This window comes from Lampris incognitus, chromosome 1, assembly GCF_029633865.1.
Source record: "Lampris incognitus isolate fLamInc1 chromosome 1, fLamInc1.hap2, whole genome shotgun sequence".
In the NCBI taxonomy this organism is placed as follows: domain Eukaryota; kingdom Metazoa; phylum Chordata; class Actinopteri; order Lampriformes; family Lampridae; genus Lampris; species Lampris incognitus.
The window spans coordinates 142,620,947-142,641,495 of NC_079211.1; the positions used below are offsets into that span (position 1 = coordinate 142,620,947).

Genomic DNA, 20,549 nt, shown 5'->3' on the forward strand with positions numbered 1-20,549 from the left:
TCCCCGCGACCCTGACAGCAGGATAAGTGGTTTGGATAATGGATGAATGGATGGATGGAAACTGACCCGCAGGCTGTACTAATGCGGCCTATGGGCCGCCAATTGTCCTTGTCTCATCTAGACATATATATATATATATATAAATATATATATAAATAAATATATATATAATAGCTCAAAGTTGTTAAATGGCAGAACAAGCCTGTTTGGTGCTCAGTACACTCATCAGCTGCCTGATGAGTGTACTCAGCACTCATCAGGTGCTCAGAGGCACATGATGAGTGCACTGAGCACCAAACAGGCTTGTTCTGCCATTTAACAACTTTGAGCTATAAAATATATCTTTGCTCCTGAATTGTTGAGCTCTTTTTTCTACATCGAAGGTTTCATTGCAACATCCCGTGGACATATATATAGATATAAAAAAATCCAGTGAGTCAAGTAACCCACAACCTACATACACACATGCAAAAGGAAAAAATAAAAATGAATATATACTCATACATACTTACATAAACACATGCATACATACATACATACATACATACATACATACATACATACCTGCAGTAGAGAACATAGTGATAACCAATAATGTAAATGGTACTGAGATAAGCAGCTTGCTTCAACCCTTGAAAACTGAGCCAGTATGTTAACACAGAAAGAAGAAAGAAAGAAGATAAAAGAGATTATGAAGCCCAAACAGGGGACAATGAATTAAGGAAAATTCACACAGAAAAAGGACCAGAGGGGGAATAAATAAAAAAAATGGAATAAATAAATAAATACAAAGAGAAAGGGGGGGGTCTCTTAAGTCAAAAGGCCTTTAAGATCTTCTACTGTTTGGGGCCAAAGTCTTATAGTTTCCCCTTTTGCCCCATGGATGCGTGCTGTAGACAGTTCAAGATAAACAACAGATATTAAAAGCCGAGTCCGTGTATGTGAGTGGAGGTTCCCACCTAGTTGCAACCATCTTCTCAGCAGCTTGCAGACCGGCCAAAAACCCACGCTCTGGACCTTTTTGCAAGTGAAGCTGAGAGAGATCGTTTAAAGTCAGTACAGATAGGGACGGGTATGTGTAATACAGTGGACAGATTTTCTATCACCACTTTCCAGAAATTAGCTACACCAGGGCCCTGTTTCAGAAAGCGGATTTAGTGAAAACCCAAGAGTTAGCTGACTCAGAGCTGAAGGGAACTCTGGGTTTTTGGTTTCAAAAAAGCCAGTTCAGCTTGGCAACATACTCCGTGGAGCTAACCTGCTCGCTGGCAGGTTTTCTTCAACTAACCCTGCGTGTCTCCACCGCTTTAGCTGAAGCCTGCAAACCGAAGGGAGTCTCAGACATGGCGTGTCCTTTTCCTGAAGAGCCAGTTGATATTTAAGCACAAATACTCCACAGAAATCTATCGGGAGAGGGTGCTCAGACCCCGCTCGGATGTTTTATCATTCCGCGATGATTACCTGTTTGATCGCTATCGATCATTTATCTGAACAATATTCTCAGCTGGGCAGCACGGTGGCGCCTCACAGCGAGAAAGTCCTGGGTTCGAGCCCTGGGGTAGTCCAACCTTGGGGGTCGTCCCGGGTCGTCCTCTGTGTGGAGTGTGCATGTTCTCCCCGTGTCTGTGTGGGTTTCCTCCGGGGGCTCCGGTTTCCTCCCACAGCCCAAAGACATGTAGGTCAGGTGAATCGGCCGTACTAAATTGTATGAATGTGTGTGTGTGTGTGTGTGTGTATGTGTGTGTGTGTGTGTAGGCCCTGTCTGATGGCCTGGCGGCCTGTCCAGGGTGTCTCCCTGCCTGCCGCCCAATGACTGCTGGGATAGGCTCCAGTATCGCCGCAACCCTGAGAGCAGGATAAGCGGTTCAGATAATGGATGGATGGATGGATGGATGGATGGATGGATGGATATTCTCAGCCCTCATATTGTTCCAATCATTTCCAGCGCTGCTCTTTTAGAAAAAAAAGAAGGAGCAAGTTTTATTATGGTACAACGGCATCGTCGACTGTTGGATGTTATTTTTAAAGCGAAAACCTCAGCAGGCCTCTCTGTATCTCCCCTCTCTGTGGCAGCGGACAAGGCGTCTTTATCGTCCTCCTGTAATGAAAATGAACCATTTTTGTGCTCTACTTGAACCCATTGTGAAAAATCTGCGGAGTGTTACGAGCACTTACAACTACGTGGTGGTTCGTTATGGCAGAAGGCTCCGCTAGACAGATTACACCACCAGTAACTGGTAGAAGAGGAATCAGATTAGACGGTTAAGTGATAACTTTACCCAGAAGAGCGCCCCAACAGCGTACAGGCCGCGTCATAATTTTTCAGATACATAACTCTGAGTCCCCATTACGTCTGAAGGACAACTCAGAATCTGAAAATGTAACGGCGGTCAACTACAAAGAACTGTACCGCGCCAGCATCCCCGCAACCCTGAGAGCAGGATAAGCGGTTTGGATAATGGATGGACTGCTACAAGAAAATCAGTGTGCCAAGTTGTGTCTAAGATGGATGGGTGGGTGGGTGTCACTGAGCTGACACTGGCAAAAGGATGAATGTATTTATATCGTTAATTTGAATAACTAACCTCTTATGTAGGCCATTGTGTCCTGGGGGAGGGGGGAGATGTCAGATGAGCTCCCTCTAGAGATGCCTTCAGCAATAGGTCGCCCACTGTTTTGTCCGAGGGCCATCTCCTCCGCCTCTGTGAGGGGTGGTGGCGGTAGCGGACCCCCACCTGTTTTTCGGGCCTCGGTTCTGTTGGCTATAACGGGGGTAAAATTCGGACATGGCCAGTAAGCACAAACTTGGAGACTTGTATGTGTTAAGGTGTTGCTTTCAAATAGACAATGTTAAATACTGGTTGTGTTGGGATGGCTGAAAATTTTACTTTTTTTTTTTTAGCTTAGAAAGTCTACTTAAAGACGTCACATGTTGAATGCAGCCGCCGAACGCTGTTTGTAATGAAATGATACCTTACCTGTCTGAACTGTATTTTTATATTTCATCTTCAGTTGCTGCCAAGTACGGTTTGTGCCTGTCGGGCTGCACCTACATAAATATTAAACAGGCGCACACACACACACACACACATTATATAAAAGTTGAATAAGTGGGACACTCTGGATAAAACTCGTCTTTTCTCAATTGATACTTGTGGATTGACTCAGCCGGCAATTTTCTGCCACGCCGGCTCACGTTGATTTGCTGCCGCTCCTGTATTGCTTTATTTCTTCGTCTAAATATACACTTGTGTTCTGCATACGCACTCATTAATATTTCTGACTCCGGTGGGGTGAAGTAGGATGACCATATTTTCTCGCCGGTTGCCATGGTGAACTGTGGTTATCGGGGCTCCATCGATGGCTTTTTGTAGTCGTCATGCTCGCACTTAACTCGGAGCGAGCGTGCTCAAGAGCTGGTTGAACTAACTCAGATCAGCTGTTCTGAAACTACAAGCTCTTGGGTTTGGCAGCTCCGAGTTAGTCAACCCAGAGTTCAGGTTTGGACTCGGAGCTTGTCAGACCTGCTCTCTGAAACAGGCCCCGGGGCATTCCCAAACCACATGATGAGAGGTACCAACTGCACCTATTGGCATAGCGTACAACTTGGGTCAGCTTTAAGCTTTATACTGTGAAGTTTAGGTGGAGCCATATACGTCCTGTGAATGAAATTTAAATAAATCTGTTGATGGTTAGGATTCCCGGACGACTGCTTAACCGTATCCCAAACACCATCCCAATCAAAAGCTGGGATCAGGTCAGGAATATCTGCCTGCCATACTGAGTGCACTGGCAATGGGAGATACGTTCTCTCCAGAATATAGCCATATAACAGGGGCGCCATAGCTGTTGGGTTAGCATGCAGCATCCTAATCATAAGTATGAAGGAGGACCCCAGACCCGTAACCTCCAACGCTGACCAAAGAAACTAATCCTCCAAATGGTCCAAATGTTTTCATAGCATCTAGTGAAAGGACGGCAGTGGGTGGTGGCGACGAGGAGGCACCAGGTATTATGTGCAGTAATCTTCTAACGTTATCTAGTGCCAGCCTAGATATGATGAGATGAGTCTGGTCATAAAAGGCTGGAGCCGCCATGTAAGCATTTTAGCATGAATTGGTAACACAATTACTAGTGAATTAGTAATGATCAAGGTGTCACTTTAGTATGGGGAACATATTCTAAGTAACAAAAACTTAATTTACAGTAATTTAACACTATGAACACTTGTAGTTTTGTGTGTTGTTATGTAAGAACAGACCATATTCATTAAGTGTTATTAAGGGAGAATAACTCTTCTTGTGGTACTACCACCTTATAAAGGCCATACTAAGCAAAGCATATTGAGATGGTACTACTAATAAGCAACACTTCTGAGCTTATAGAGGGAAAACTCATAGTTAATGGCTTACTGGTTGTATAATAAGGCCATGCAGAATAAGGCATTAATGAGTATGTAATAATGACCAATTAAGAGCCAATATGTTGCTAATTTGCATGCTAACAAGCACCTAATTAATGGTGACTACGTTCCCCATACTAAAGTGTTACCCATGAATTTTTACATTCAGCATTTAAAAGGGACAAAGGCCTATAATCGGCACATTCCATCGGGTCTTCATTTTGTCTTTTAAGCAGAAGTGATATAATCGCTACTATATTCGCATGTCTAGGAAAAGATGCCCTGTCCAAAGTGGACTGGATCATGTTAAACAGTAAAGGGCCCAGACTGTCGCAGAAAGTTGTGTAAAATTCTGGGGGAATCCCACCCAGACCAGAGATTTACCTCTATTCGTATCCACAGCAGCTTCCCTAAGCTCATTCCTCGTAATGGGAGCGTTCAAAACTAGTCAAGGCCAACATCCTGTCCTTAGACCCTGGCATCTAAAAAAAAGTTTAGCAGGGAGGAAAAAATTGGAAGAAACCTCAGGGAGAGCAACTGAGGAGGGCTCTCTCTCCCAAGGTGGGCAACGTGGGCAATGGATGTAGTGTTTACACAATTTAACAGAATTATAATGGAATAATAAAATATATGAAGAATGTGATGAGGAGGATGCCAAGCAGTGTCCAGATGCCACCGGAACAGACCAGGACCCGAGCCACACGACCAGCATCACCCAAGCAGTGTCCAGATGCCCCCGGAACAGACCAGGACCCGAGCCACGGGACCAGCATCACCCAAGCAGTGTCCAGATGCCCCCGGAACAGACCAGGACCCGAGCCACACGACCAGCATCACCACGTAGACAAAAAAAAGAAAAAACACACGGCAGTCACACGTCTGAGTGAGAGAAGGATGTAACACCGAGACAGGATAACAAAATTATATGGATTTATAAGACATATAAAAAGACAATTTGATGAGGGAGGATGCCAAGCAGTGCCCAGGTGGTGACCACCATCACCATGGAGACCTGAGAGGAGGACAGACTGCGTGTGCACAAAGCACACAGCAGCAGATAAAGCACACTTGTATTTCGATAAACGTTCGTGCCGAGATAGTAGGTAAAACACGTTCGATTTTGATCTTCGCCATTTACGCTCCGGTCTCCTGCGGGTCCGTTTAAGAGCACGTGTCTCATCATTAAACCAGGGTGTAGGCCTCTTCGGTCGCCTAGCTCTGGTAGTGAGAGGTGCAACTGGATCGAGGAGACTGGAGAGCGCCACATTTAAGTCACTAGTGAAATTTTCAACTGAGTCAGTCGCCACAGTGAAAGGAGCCAAGACTTCCGGCAGCTGCTGGCCAAATACAGCTACAGTGGACAGGCCAATGTGGTGAGCGGCAATTACATCTGTGCCGACATTAACTGGACAGGCCCATAATGCTTCAAATTTGATGAGAAAATGATCTGACACAGCAGATGTGGTTGGCAAGACATTCAGACAGGAAACAGCCATCCATCCATCCATCCATTATCTTAACCGCTTATCCTGCTCTCAGGGTCGCGGGGATGCTGGAGGCTATTCCCAGCAGTCATTGGGCGGCAGGTGGGGAGACACCCTGGACAGGCTGCCAGGCCATCACAGGGCCGACACACACACACACACACACACACACACACACACACACACACACACACACACACACACACACACACACACACACATCCATTCATTCCTAGGGACAATTTAGCATGGCCAGTTCACCTGACCTACATGTCTTTGGACTGTGGGAGAAAACCGAAAACCGGAGCTCCTGGAGGAAACCCACGCAGACACGGGGAGAACATGCAAACTCCACACAGAGGACGACCCAGGATGACCCACCAAGGTTGGACTACCCCGGCGCTCGAACCCAGGACCTTCTTGCTGTGAGGCGACGGCGCTAACCACTGCGCCACTGCGCCACCCGAAACAGCTATCCCTTCAGATGAAACCAAAATGAGTCGACTCTTGAACAAACTGAGTGAACCCAAAAAGCATCAGCTAGCACCAGAAAGGCTTTACTTAGAGGATCAGCAGCCTTAATCAGATGAATACTGAAATCACCGAGAATTAGGATCTCATCAGAGTGAGTAACAAGGCCTGAGACAAATTCTCCAAATTCTCCAAGAAGCGGTGGGTAACAGCCAGGAGGAGGTCGATACAATATCACATTCTGGACTGAGCCGAGTCTATTCATAGCCGAGGGAGATGGGCCCAGAACAAGAGCCCGAAAAGATTGGAATTTAGAGTCAAGAAGTCAGATTGAAAATAGACATATATTAAAGCAACACCCCCACCTTGTTTATTTGCCGGAGCTACATGGGCATAAGTATAGTGGGGTGGGGAAGCTTCATTAAAGGGAAAGAAAACATTTGGTTTCCGCCATGTTTCACACAACCCAGTCATATTGAAACTATGGTCACGAATCAGGTCATTTATTAGTAAAGTGATCAGTAGTAGGCAGAACTTTAGGGCTGCCAATAGGTGAAATATTTATCGGAATTAGACACCTTGCTGACAATTTTGATGACCAACGCTTTGGACGATATGTGGTCACACTTTTGGCAACATTAGATGTTTGGTTCTGTAGTTTATTAGGTAGTTTGTTGCACATCCCTAAGTGTCGAGCTACATATAGACAGCTGTCTATATTGCGAGACCAGAGGTCTTCAACGTTTTTCAGGCCAAGGACACCCTTGGCTGATAGAGACACGGCGGACGGACCCCCTATTACATATCATATAAATTTGTGTTGCTTATTAAACCGTGCCAAAAATAATGTGCAGGGCGGCCTATAGTGCCATGTATAAAAGTACTTTGTAATGGTGCATACAATGCTAAACCATTAGAATAATAATTATTGACGGATGAACATGTTGTTTTGTAATTCTTTTTTTGTGTAGGAAAATCGAGAATGCACATTGACATACATTGCTTGTACAGAAGTGAACTGAACAAGTGGAAGATTAAAAAATCCACAAATTATATATATATATTATATATGTATATATTTAAACACAAACATATACCTATTCTCCCATACACATGTAAACAGAGCTATATACATGATCTATAACAGTGGGGTGCTTTATAGGACTTGTTTTTATTCTATATTGACATTTTTTACCTTTACAATTTCACAATTTTAATGGGGGAGGGACAATGAAGCATTAAGCTTAACTTTATGTGTGGATGGCACAGCTCCTACCTTAGTGAGAGGTCTGACCCTGGTGAGTGGCACACAGCTTGTCTATTCGAGTGCAGATGGAGGTTGTCAGGCGGAGGGCCATATCAGCCTCAGGCTGCAGTCTTGACCTGCGCTTGCTTTCCAGGTAGGTAAGGGAGGGAAATCCACCTCGCAAAGATATGTCGTTGCAAAAGGTAAAAAGTTCCTCGTTGCTTTTGTTGTCAATTGTGGGAAGTCTTTCTGGCAAGAGATCCAGAACTGAGTGAGTGGTCTTGTCTCATACGTGTTTCTGTATGTACTGTCAGTGGATCGTTCGGTGAGCCGATCCTCCTCTGTCACGGCAGAGTCCATGACGTCTGACAATTCAGCACTAATTTCTTTGGCAACGAGAGCCTCCCTAGGTGGCATGCAATGTGTCCATGTCACTTGGGGAGCCACATCTTTGACAAGCGCCATTAGTCCACTTTTTAAACCAGCCGTGGCTCTTGCGCCATCAGTTCACATCGCAACACATTTTGCCCGGGGTATGTCACGTTCTCTGGAAAAAAAACATCGATCATTTCGTAACTTTCAGAACTTGTGCGTTCAGGCAGCTGCTTACAACACAAAAAATTCCTCCTGCATTTCATTTTGGTCAACAACCCGCACAAACGGCAAAAGCTGAACGTCGTTTGACACATCCGTGGACTCATCCAACTGTAATGCAAAAGCCTCTGCCAGCCTCGGTTTCTCTACTAGTTGCCCCCTCAAATCAGATGCCATGTCAGCAATACGCTGAGGTTTTGTCTGACAACGGTTGTGTCTGACAACGTAATGCTTTTCCGTTTATTAACGTACTCCTCATTCCTAAACATTGTTTTGCACGTATCACTGGCTGCAGGCAATATTAAATCCTCTGAAATTGTGTTATGGCTTTTTGTTCTGAGCGATCCGAAGAACAACTTGGTAAGAGGCTTTCAAAGCTAGCTCACCAACTTTAGCTGATTGTCTCATCAAAGTCTGTTGGCCTATGAGAGATTTGAGACGGGCCTGAAAGTATCCCACTGGTTTTTCTTTCAAGTGAGTATGGGTTGTCTCCAAGTGGCGCTGCAGCTTTGATGGCTTCATGTTTTCGTTTGACAGCACGGCAGAGCAGATGACACACACTGGTCATTACTCAGTCTCTATATAGGTAAAAACAAACTTGAGATAATTCTCTCGTTGTAGCATGGCTGTTAGCAGGTGCGTTAGCGTCATCCTCTGAACTTTCGCCAGTGGCTCGTGATGAAGTGCAGGGTCTGTCAGAGTTTCTTGGTCGAGAAGTTACAAAGCGATCCATTGTAGATCATATTAACATAAGAATGGCCATATACTTAGGCTAATAATACATACCTATTTGCTAATATGGCATGCAATTATTTCCAGTATTTTATTGGCGCCACACATAGAGTGGTTTAGCATAGGATCACTAGCCGGTGCTCGGCTTTCAGGGTGATCACATTAATGCACGAGGATTCATGGGTATCTACAGTGTAATTTTTTTTAACGAATAGGAAGATTTATCTTTGCTTGTTATAGGTTGTATTTATGTTAATGTGTATTTTCGGACATGTTTTTGGAAGAAAATAAAATTGGGATCAAATAATTTGGCAGACCCCCTGCAGTAACTCTGAGGACCCCCCAAGGGGTCGTGGACCACATGTTGAAGATCTCTGCGCTAAACAGAAGAGCAGAGCCATCCCCAGTAGGGTGAATGCCATCCACTTGGCCTTCTTTCTGGGGCCACCATTACCTGTAATGAGCCAGCCAGCGGTTCATTGAGGTGAGCTTACTGTACGTCTCATCATTATCCCTCACGGGTAAGGGAGCAGAGACAATTAATCGATGCCAATACATCTTTCTGGCAAACTCAAGCGTCCTGACTAGGCTGGCTTTTGTGATCTGATTGCTTCATCCTAGCATTATTGGTGCAGACCTGAATGACAATGTTGCCGAAAGTAGTGATGCTGTGTACCTGGGTTTGCTGATTCTCCCTCTTTGATGCCAGCACCCCAAGATTATACTCTATGTCGGAGACTCTGGCCCTGGGTAAACAGTGAACAAAGGCTGGCAAAACTAATCTAATATTGCGGGTAATGGAGTCTACCGTCACTAGCGCGCATTGCTTTACTCTGTCGACAGGAGCGGGAGAGGCACCCTGGCTGGTAGGACCACCAACAGGGCTGGTGAGGGGCTAAAATCGGTTTGCAGTCGGGAGAGGTGACTGCAGATCAGGCTACATGACCGGTGGCTTGCTCTTGCGAGCCTTCCCACGACAGTAAACAGAGACAAACTTTTCCGCATCTGCCAACGAGACTGAGCTAGTGCTAACAATAGCAGGCCTGCTGTCAGGCCCGGGACTAAGGCTATCAGGAGTGCCCGTCACGTCTAACGTAATCCTAGCCGAAACAAGCTGCTCTAACTCACGGACACATCTCTAGTAGAGACAACCTATCTGTAACTGCGGAACAGTCACCGCACACCATCGTTTTAACGAGGCTGCTTTGACTGCAAATGCAATAGAGTAGGCTAAGCTCGAAGCTAGTAACAAACTAGGAAGGAGAGGCTGCCAACTAAACACAAGAGTAGTTTGAGATAGAAAACTAGAGAATCTAGCGATAAGTGAACTAAATACAGAAAACAGCTATATCATTAAATAAAGAGGTTAAGGAAGAGGGAGGAACACAGGGTGACGTATAAGAGTGGAGGAAAGTGCACACAGTTGGACTATATCTTGTGCAGAAGGCGCGATCTGAAAGGGATTGAAGACTGCAAGATGGTGACAGGGGAGAACGTAGCTAGGCAGCATCAGATGGTGGTTTGTGGGATGACTTTGGAGACCAAGAAGAGAAAGAGTGAAGGCAGAGCCAAGGATCAAATGGTGGGAGTCGAAGAAGGAAGACTGTTGTGTGGAGTTCAGGGAGGAGTTAAAACAGGCAGGAGTACTCTGAGGGGCTGATGAATGAAGAAAATGAGAGAGAGAAGGGTGGATGATGTGGGGATAGTGAATCAGGAAGTGCGGCGGATTAGCAAGGAGGAAGTGAGGGCAGCTATGAAGAGGATGAAGAGTGGAAAGGCAGTTGGTCCAGATGACATACCTGTGGAGGCATGGAGATGTTTAGGAGAGATGGCAGTGGAGTTTTTAACTAGATTGTTTAACACAATCTTGGAAAGTGAGAGGATGCCTGAGGAGTGGAGAAGAAGCATACTGGTACCGATTTTCAAGAACAAGGGCGATGTGCAGAACTGTAGCAGCTACAGAGGTATAAAGTTGATCAGCCACAGCATGAAGATTTGAGAAAGAGTAATACAAGCTAGGTTAAGAGGCGAGGTGATGAGTAGCAAACAGCAGTATTGTTTCATGCCACGAAAGAGCCCCACAGATGTGATGTTTGCTTTGAGATTGTTAATTGAGAAGTATAGAGAAGGCCAGAAGGAGTTCATTGTGTCCTTGTGGATTTAGAGAAAGCATATGACAGGGTGCCAAGAGAGGAGGTGTGGTATTGTATGAGGAAGTCAGGAGTTGCAGAGAAGTATGTAGGAGTGGTGTAGGATATGTATGAGGGAAGTGTGACAGTGGTGAGGTGTGTGGTTGGAATGACAGATGGGTTCAAGGTGGAGGTGGGATTACATCAAGGATCGGCTCTGAGCCCTTTCTTGTTTGCAATGGTGATGGACAGATTGCTGGACAAGACCAGGCAGGAGTCTCCATGGACGATGATGTTTGCTGATGACATTGTGATCTGTAGCGAGAGTAGGGTGCAGGTTGAGAAGAGCCTGGAGAGGTGGAGGTATGCACTGGAGAGAAGAGGAATGAAAGTCAGTAGGAGTAAGACGGAATACCTATGCATGAATGAGAGGGAGGACAGTGGAATGGTCAGGATGCAAGGAGTGGAGGTGACGAAGGTGTATGAGTTTAAAAACTTGGGGTTGACTGTCCAAAGTAACAGGGGGTGCAGAAGAGAGGTGAAGAAGAGAGTGCAGGCAGGGTGGAGTGGGTGGAGAAGAGTGTCAGGATTGTTTTTGCGACAGATGGATACCAGCAAGAGTTAAAGGGAAGGTTTACAAGATGGTCGTGAGACCAGCTATGTTATATGGTTTAGCGACAGTGGCACTGATGAAAAGACAGGAGGCAGAGCTGGAGGTGGCAGAGTTGAAGATGCTAAGATTTTCATTGGGGGGTGACTAAGACGTACAGGATTAGGAATGATGATATTAGAGGGACTGCTCAAGTTGGACGGTTGGATGGAGCTGCCAGGGAAGAGGAAAAGAAGAAGGCCAAAGAGGAGGTTTCTGGATATGGTGAGAGAGGACATGCAGGTGGTTGGTGTGACAGAGGGAGATGCAGATGACAGGAAGAAAGGGAAACGGGTGAGCCGCTGTGGCGAGCCCTAACGGGAGCAGCCGAAAGCTATAGTAGTAGTAAATGAAGAGGTTAGAGCAGAATATAGATAAGAAATAGAAGAGAATAAACAGCAGAATAAAGAGAACAAACTAGAGAATCATCCTCTGATAGCCTGGGTAGTTGGATGTTATTCAAGAAGTTGTCACATACAACCTTGTCAGGAATGACTCTGAGCTTTATAACTCAGCATAGAAACTATGGAATGTTGCATTAACTTGTAAAGGCTTAGTAAGAATGTGACCATCACCCGACTTAGTGGTGGCGGTGTCCGAGAAATGTTAATTGGCCCTCAGCCTTAGAGCGAGTAAATGACTGGCTCTGGCTCCATTAAAATGGTATGTTTGGCGTGTTCCATGTATGAAATATTAAGCACGATGTTTAAGAATAGCACTTATATTTTTCTTCACAAGGTCACATCGAGGTGAGATATCATCATCAAAATTTTGTTGCAATAAGTTGTCCAATGCTGAAAGTTTATGCTCTAATTCACGCAACATGGACGAACAAACCTTCCTTAGAGTAGATGCATAAAGTCTAGCATTGTTTCTAATGAAACCTTTCATGGTATTCCAGAGTATCCTTGGGTCATCAACTGAACCTTTGTTTATATTAACAAAGTCCTTAGGCTGATCCACAAACTGGGTCTTATGAGATTCGTTGCAAAGTAACGTAATGTTGAAAGGGTTGAGAGGGGACTGCAGCGGGATGGAGTGTATTGAAGCAACAGCAATCACTGCTTAATAATTAAAAAAAGTAATTGGCAAAAGATTGACAGCTGTAATTTTATGGAATATGCCTCGAGAGGCAAAAATAAAACCAATCCGTGAAAAGGATTTGTCTTGCCGATAGGTGGTTGAATTCCTTGGTATTTAACATGTGCCAAAGATCCACCACACCTATGTTTTTAATATTGAGTTTCTTTATTGAATTCTATAATTATGATTATGAGAATCCCTAAGTAGCCATGGTCTTTGTTCAGCCTAGTATTTCAAGATCAGGGTTTTTAGGAGCTGACTCTTATCTCCTTCCTGACCTCCCCACTTAGATAACATGCCTTGTACGGCAGTTATCTAAGAGAGAAGTTGACAGTCAAGGCTTCTGCTGTGCTTCACGCTGGAAGAACAGCACTCCTCATTCCCAGAGAATTCACCTGTAACTGGAAGAGGTTTTCCTGCCGATACCTGAGCTCCAATGTCATTGTGTCTGTACAACCTGTGCCTTTGTTATCATGTCATTTGCCTCCTCTTTATTTATTTATTTATTTATTTGCTCTGCAGCACTAATGGACAGCAAGTTGTGGGTTATTGACCAAAACAGCTTCCAAACAATACTCATGCAGAATGGTCTCAGAAGCCTGTCTCGATCTATGGAGCTGCTTAGCAGGTGAACACCACCCCAACACACTCCATTCAAGTTGAAACATGCCAAATAGGCTGCTTTGTAATCTTGCACCTGCATCACAAAAACTCAAGTGTCAGGCTGGTGGTCAGCTAGCCAATATTTAAGTCTTGGACTGTACACTCTGTAATGTAATTTAACACCAGGGTAGTCCAGCCTTGGGGGTCATCCCAGGTTGTCCTCTGTGTGGAGTTTGCATGTTCTCCCCGTGTCTGCGTGGGTTTCCTCCCACAGTCCAAAGACATGCAGGTCAGGCGAATAGGCCGTCCTAAATTGTCCCTAGGTGTGAATGTGTCGGTCCTGTGATGGACTGGCGGCCTGTCCAGGGTGTCTCCCCACCTGCCGCCCAGTGACCGCTGGGATAGACTCCTGCATCCCGCGACCCCAATTGGGATAAGCGGCTTGGATAATGGATGGGTGGATGGATGTTTTTATACAATGTGAACATTCCCAGGATCCATTTTTGTAGGTTTTGGGTGTGCTGTCTCTTGAGAGCTATGAAAAAACATCAGACTGAATCGTTTCTGATATAGTGCATTCCACGCCTTTTTAAATCTAAATTCATATTTTTTTATCTTATTCTGCATTTCTTATTTAATGTATTTTTGTGCTATACAAATAAATCCGCCTCGCTTTACTGTGGACAGTGTCTTAGAATATCGTCTTTACATCCGTCTGTCTGCAGTGTCCCGTTTCTTCAGTCGCTACCAGAGGACGTCATCATGAACATGTCTGATCTTATGGAAGAGGTACAGATTCTATGTTGAATACCGGATATGTTCAACATTCAGCTCATCACATTCAGCAGGTGAACGTAATTAGAATTAATTAGAAATGAGAACCAGCAGTGCTGGTTATTCCCGAGGACCTGATTGAGAAGCACAGCTTTAATGTAAGCATAACTGTCGGAGGGGAGTGGCACAGAACCTCTTATTCTCTATTTGTGTTGCATCAGTTAACAAGCGTGTGCTTCCATCGCATCGTAACTGTTAATGAGCCAAAGGAGTCAAGTCAAGTCAAGTTTATAAATCCTGGTATTCCTCGTTCGGACTGGTTTAATGTCAGCATTTCAGATGGTTGTTTTTTTCCCCCCTGCCACACCATTTTCTCTCCATTTTTACAACGAATTTGCCCTTTTCCCTTTTGTGCCTCATCTGCCTCTCATCTGTTTCTTTCATAGATCCACTACACCGAGGACGATTACATCATTCGACAAGGGGCCACGGGGGACACGTTTTACATCATCACCGAGGGCCAGGTGAGGTTTTTATATGTCTGGGGTTCAGACGGAACAAACACTGCCAGACTCAAGAATGCTGGGGCGAAAAAGTTCACGCCGCTGTGCGGATTTCCTTGTGGCGATGATGGATTTCAGTGCTGTTTGTTGTGCACTACAGCCCCGGCACTGCCTTTCTCTATGCTTTCAAGGTAAATGTGACGGCAAGGAAGTCGAGCCACGAAGAACCGGTTGTCCTTTATAAACTCTCTCAGGGGCAATGGTTTGGTGAAAAAGCCCTGTGGGGGTAAGAAAGAGATTATTTATTTTCATTAGATGCTATTAAAGAACCGTCTCAAAGAGAGTAGATAAAAATTGGGTTTTATTGTTTGGGTTTTATTCCTCACCCAAACAATATAAATTTGCAATGAGAGGGCATTTATTTTCTGAATGGAAGAAGCCCTATGTTAATTTCCTTGGTATAGTCCCTATCACGTCCCATCATCATCATCATCTTCATCCTCATCATCATCATCATGGGGCAGTTTGCAGCTGAGTGTGAAATGGCCGGGATGAGAGTCAGCACCTCCAAGTCTGAGGCCATGGTTCTCTACCGGAAAATGGTGGATTGCTCCCTCCGGGTTGGGGATGAGCTGTTGCCTCAAGTGGAGGAGTTCAAGTATCTCGGGGTCTTGTTCACGAGTGAGGGTAGGATGGAGCGGGAGCTTGACAGGTGGATCGGTGCAGCATCAGCAGTAATACGGACGTTGTACCGGACCGTTGTGGTGAAGAGGGAGCTGAGCTGGAAGGCAAAGCTCTCAATTTACCAGTCAGTCTTCCTTCCAACCCTCACCTATGGTCGTGAACTTTGGGTAGAGACCGAAAGAGTGAGATCGCGCATGCAAGTGGCTGAAATGAGTGTCCTCCGTAGGGTGTCTGGGCTCAGCCTTAGAGACAGGGAGAGGAGCTCGGAGTAGAGCCGCGGCTCCTTCGTGTCGAACGGAGCCAGTTGAAATGGTTTGGGCATCTGATTAGGATGCCTCCTGGGCACGTCCAACTGGGAGGAGACCCCGGGGTAGACCCAGAAATCGCTGCAGGGACTACATGTCCAGTCTGGCCTGGGAACGCCTATCACGTGCCATCCCACATAATCACCCATAATCCACGATACAGTCACCGTTGTCCTCACAAATTCACAGGAGCACTGCAGCTGTAGACAATACCAAACAAGGTTCATAATTCAATTGGGAAAATTTACTTTTTTGAAAAAGAATAGGGGAAAAAAACAAGCAATTTGGCCTTTCTTGATAGTGTTTTGGTCTGTATGCTAAGCGCTGTGTTGGGTGCAAAGAGAGGTTTATATTCTTTCTCTCTTTATTTTCAGGGAAGATGTTCGCACAGAGAACGTCGTTGCTTCTGGGGAGGTTACGTGTTTGGTAATAGACAAAGAGTAAGTCGGTAACTAATAAATGATGGTTGAAAAAAAATACCCCTGCATAGAAAACGCAGTTAATTATTTTGCTGGGATATAAATTTCTCGTGACTCGATCTACATATTGAGGCATTTGAGGCACGTTCCTTTTGATGATCTGGGGCGTTTCTCTCTGTTTTGCAGAGCCTTCAAAAACGCCGTTGACGGTTTGCCGGATCGCGGCCACGACGAGCGGCAAAACAGTGAATCCAGAATCGAGTGAGGATCGCTGGAAAATGTAATGTGAAAACTGCTCGTTATTTTGCAGAACAGCGAGTTGCAGCCCACCCCTCTTTTCCTTGTGAGCAGGTCGGACAGGAATGCTGCTTTCCTCTCACGTACGACCTTAAGTGATTTCCAGGTTATTTGCCGGCTGGGAGTTGGGGAGACTGGTCACGTAGACCTGGTAAGTAGGTTTGCTCTCGTAGTGGCTCGCACATGATTGCCTGAAGTCCCCGGACGGGCCTCTTGTTAAGATTCTGGTCCTAAAATGTCATCTATTGATTTTCACCCAGGTACAGCTAAGCAGCAACACCAAGTGTCCCTTTGCCATGAGGGTGCTTAGGAAGCGGCTGATCCCCGACAGGGGCCAACAGGAGCACATTCTAAGGGAAAGACACATCCTCATGGAAGCTCATGGCCCATTCATAGTCAGGTTTCTGCCCTCAGATATAATCTCACCAAATGGCTGCTTCTGACGACGTAACTCGCTCATGTTTATGAACTGAAAGGTGATTCCTGTATGTCGCTTGTCACCTTTATCGATCCCAGGCTGCACCGAACCTTTAGAGATGCCCAGTGCCTGTACATGCTGATGGAGGCTTGTCTCGGCGGGGATCTCCGGAGTCTACTGAAAGACAGGTAGTGCTTGCTGGCCGATTGGAAATGAAGAAGACAAAACAAGTCTTCTCTCTGTACAAGTGAAATTTTTTTTTTATTAACATGCCAATGTGTTTTAGCTACATATTTAAGAGTTTATCTGACTGGTGACCTTTGCCCTACCTTATATTTACATCTCGGCACAAGTAGTAATCCATGTGCTTCATTCATCAGCGCTCCACTTTGTGTTTCAGAGGCTCATTTGATGACGGCACCGCTCGGTTCTACACTGCTTGTGTCGTCCAGGCCCTGATCTTCCTACACTGTCGGGGTGTCATCTATAGAGACCTCAAGCCGGAAAATGTGGTTCTGGACAACCGTGGATATGCCAAATTGGTGCAACATTTCCTCAACCACACCTTTCACTTTGAACGCCACCTCTAATTAATTCTATGTATGGTCACAACAGTACTGGTAATGTAAGGAGACTCTTCTGCCGCGGCGGTGTCAGCGGTACAGAAAACCCGGTTCTGAGTGCGGCTGAATTTGTGTGGAGTACTGAAAAACCCTTGATTAGATGGGCTACAGCACTTAAACGTAGCACTTGTGCATACAGCATACAAGCCTTCAAAAGAGTGCCCTCAAAGCTAAGGTAGCAATAAAAGCCGAACACCTGAGCCACGCTGAACACTTCAAGTAGAAGATTCATTATCATCAACAGTTTAATATCCCGCATTTTAATCATCCCTGCACTGACTAATATAGGCGATGCAAGAGTAAAGAGTAACAGAAGCACTTAGCATATCGAGTGACGGTAAAATGAGAAGAAATTATAATCGTATCAATTGTCCTGCAATATAAGTGAAGATGAAGTCATTCGCTACCACGTGTATGCATGTATACCACACATATATACTTGCCACCCACACCCAGTGGTAACACCAGCATTAATCAAGTGTTGATGGTCATCATCAGTTTGTTGCTAGAGACAAGGGGGGAAAGCGAATGTCCTCGTTAAGCCCTGGGTACACGGCGGCTATAAAGGAGATGCATCGAGAACGTTTTTCTCCGTTCGCAGAGTCTCCTGTTTTTCTTTGGGCAGCACGGTGGCCCAGTGGTTAGCACTGTTGCCTCACAGCAAAGAAGGTCCCGGGTTCGAACCCCAGGCCGTGCCAGGTCCTTTCTGTGTGGAGTTTGCATGTTCTCCCCGTGTCTGCGTGGGTTTCCTCCGGGTGCTCCGGTTTCCTCCCGCCCTCAAAAAAGCCATGCATGTCAGGGTAAACACGCCTGTCTGTGCCCCTGAGCAAGGCAATAGGAAGAAATAACGGGAGTTGGTCCCCGGGTGCTGCACGGTGGCTGCCCACTGCTACTAGCTACATAGCTAGGATGGGTTAAATGCTCTGTTCCTCTCCACGGGCACACGTGGGGAAGGAGCACCCGAAGCACTCCTTGCACAAACTTCTTTTTTTTAGGTATTGAAAGTGTGTTGAGTTTCGTAGAGTAACAGCTGACTTCACTGGCCCCTGTTATTCTGCAGGTAGGCTCTGGGTGTGCAAAGAAGGTGGAGGCGGGGAGGAAAACCTGGACGTTTTGTGGGACCCCGGGCTACATGGCCCCCGAAATCCTCCTGAACAAAGGCCACAGTGTTTCTGCCGATGTCTGGTCCCTGGGCATTTTTGTCTTTGAACTTTTGAGTGGCAGGTAGGATTTATTTATGTATCTGCAAATCACTTTTTTTGATTTTGTACATTTCTCCAGTTATACACGCAATGACACGTCACGCTTTTATGTCCTCTTTAGTTTTCCCTTTAACAGCCCAGGTCCCATGCAGACATTTGCTGCCAGCGTCCGTGGCATTGACCAAGTCGACTTCCCGAAAACCATCAGCGAGAGCGCCGCCGGCCTCATTAGGATGCTGTGCAGGTTCAGTAACAACATTTAATAGTGGAGTTATGAAATCAAATCATTAGAATTTGAATATTCAAAATATTTAGTTTACATACTGTAATATATTAAAATAGCTGAAATGAAGGGGGGGGGGGAATGAGCCCAGAGCGTAATTATCCTCCCGACCACCATTTGCAATATATGACAATCAAAACTATTGATATTTGTTCCCTTAGAAATGATGTGTGGCTGCGTGTCTTGTCTGTCTTTCTCTGCTACCAAGGAACAATCCTGCAGAGAGACTGGGCAGTCAGAGAAATGGGGCCAAGGACATCCTGAAGCACAAGTAAGATGAAATATCTTATCGGGGGCGGGGGGGGGGGGACGTCACAGTGGAGGGCTGTGCAAGGACCCTTCGGTTCATGCGGTTTCTTGATCTCTTTTCATTCAGATGGTTTGAAGGATTCAGCTGGGAGGGACTTTGCAGTGGCACATTGCAGCCCCCTATAATTCCAAAAGTAAGACACAGACTTAGTCTCGTCGGTGTGTTCGGCTTTTGATACCGCAATGAATGTTGCATTCGTGCAGCCGTGTTGATGTAGGCCTACTCTGCCGCGTTGCTGACGACATGCGACATACGCATTACACTTGTGAGTTTGCCGATCTTTGTGTGTGTTGCATTTAAGATCAGTCATCCCTCGGAGAGCAGCAGACCTGATCATTACCCCGCACCGCCGGACAGCTCTCCAGAGTGGCTGCAGAACTGGGACAAGGATTTCTGATTGATCGCATGTGAAACTGTGTAGGAATTGCAAAGCTACTGGTTTGACTCCGAAATGCTACACACACACACACACACACACAGACATATTCAACAAAAACCAACTCATCACAACAAGGGTTGGAGATCTCTGTAGTGTGACTGTAACTTCTCAGTAAACAACTTATATCTGACTGTACAGTGTTGTTTGTTTACTCACGATAACGTGAGTAAACAAACATAAATAACAACAAAAATAAAATAATAAATAAAATGAAAAATAAAAACAGATAAAGTGGGAAGTGCCTTATTGTGTCATAGTGTTATGTTGCCAGGGGCCACACGCTGTGCAATAAGTGGCAGCCCATGTCCTCTGTTTTTGTTTTTACATTATTTCATATGACCTTTGTGTGGTACAACCTGCTAAATGTGTGTTCTATATGTTGCTAGTCTTATCTGTTGGAGCTTGTGAAGCAAAAACACATTTCTGCGTGCGTGGACAAAATGTCATCTCACCTCACCTCATCTCATCTCATATATAGATAGCTCAAAGTTGTTAAATGGCAGAACAAGCTTGTTTCGTGTTCCATGCACTCATCAGCTGCCTACATAGTATATATGTATGTATATGTATATATACGTGTGTGTGTGTGTGTGTGTATAAAACTTTGTTAAAAGAAACACTCAATGGTAGGGAAAGTGCTCGACAAATAAGGGGCAAAATAACCCAGTGAGTCAAGTAAATTCTTTATGAGACAGTACAAGCCTGTTTCATGCCATAAACCATCATCAGCTGTCAAAGGTCGGCTGGTGGACTGACAGCTGATGATGAGGCATGAAACAGGCTTGTACTGTCTCACAAAGAATTTACTTGACTCACTGGGTTCTATCTATCTATCTATCTATCTATCTATCTATCTATCTATCTATCTATCTATCTATCTATCTATCTATCTATCTGTC

At 45.3% G+C, this 20,549-nt stretch overlaps 1 protein-coding gene across 1 annotated transcript in view; it reads left to right on the plus strand.

The window, feature by feature from the left end:
• The window catches only part of prkg1l (protein kinase cGMP-dependent 1, like), a 31,063-nt gene extending 11,455 nt beyond the window's left edge, over window positions 1-19,608 (plus strand). Inside the window, exons 5-19 of the mRNA XM_056280032.1 lie at window positions 13,313-13,418; window positions 14,119-14,182; window positions 14,614-14,691; window positions 14,862-14,956; window positions 16,034-16,099; window positions 16,265-16,339; window positions 16,430-16,526; window positions 16,636-16,775; window positions 16,892-16,981; window positions 17,194-17,335; window positions 18,477-18,640; window positions 18,740-18,862; window positions 19,110-19,172; window positions 19,278-19,344; window positions 19,513-19,608. Coding sequence (XP_056136007.1) covers window positions 13,313-13,418; window positions 14,119-14,182; window positions 14,614-14,691; window positions 14,862-14,956; window positions 16,034-16,099; window positions 16,265-16,339; window positions 16,430-16,526; window positions 16,636-16,775; window positions 16,892-16,981; window positions 17,194-17,335; window positions 18,477-18,640; window positions 18,740-18,862; window positions 19,110-19,172; window positions 19,278-19,344; window positions 19,513-19,608 — 1,466 coding nt within the window. The remainder of the gene's footprint in view (window positions 1-13,312; window positions 13,419-14,118; window positions 14,183-14,613; window positions 14,692-14,861; window positions 14,957-16,033; window positions 16,100-16,264; window positions 16,340-16,429; window positions 16,527-16,635; window positions 16,776-16,891; window positions 16,982-17,193; window positions 17,336-18,476; window positions 18,641-18,739; window positions 18,863-19,109; window positions 19,173-19,277; window positions 19,345-19,512) is intronic.
• Window positions 19,609-20,549: the final 941 nt, after the last annotated feature.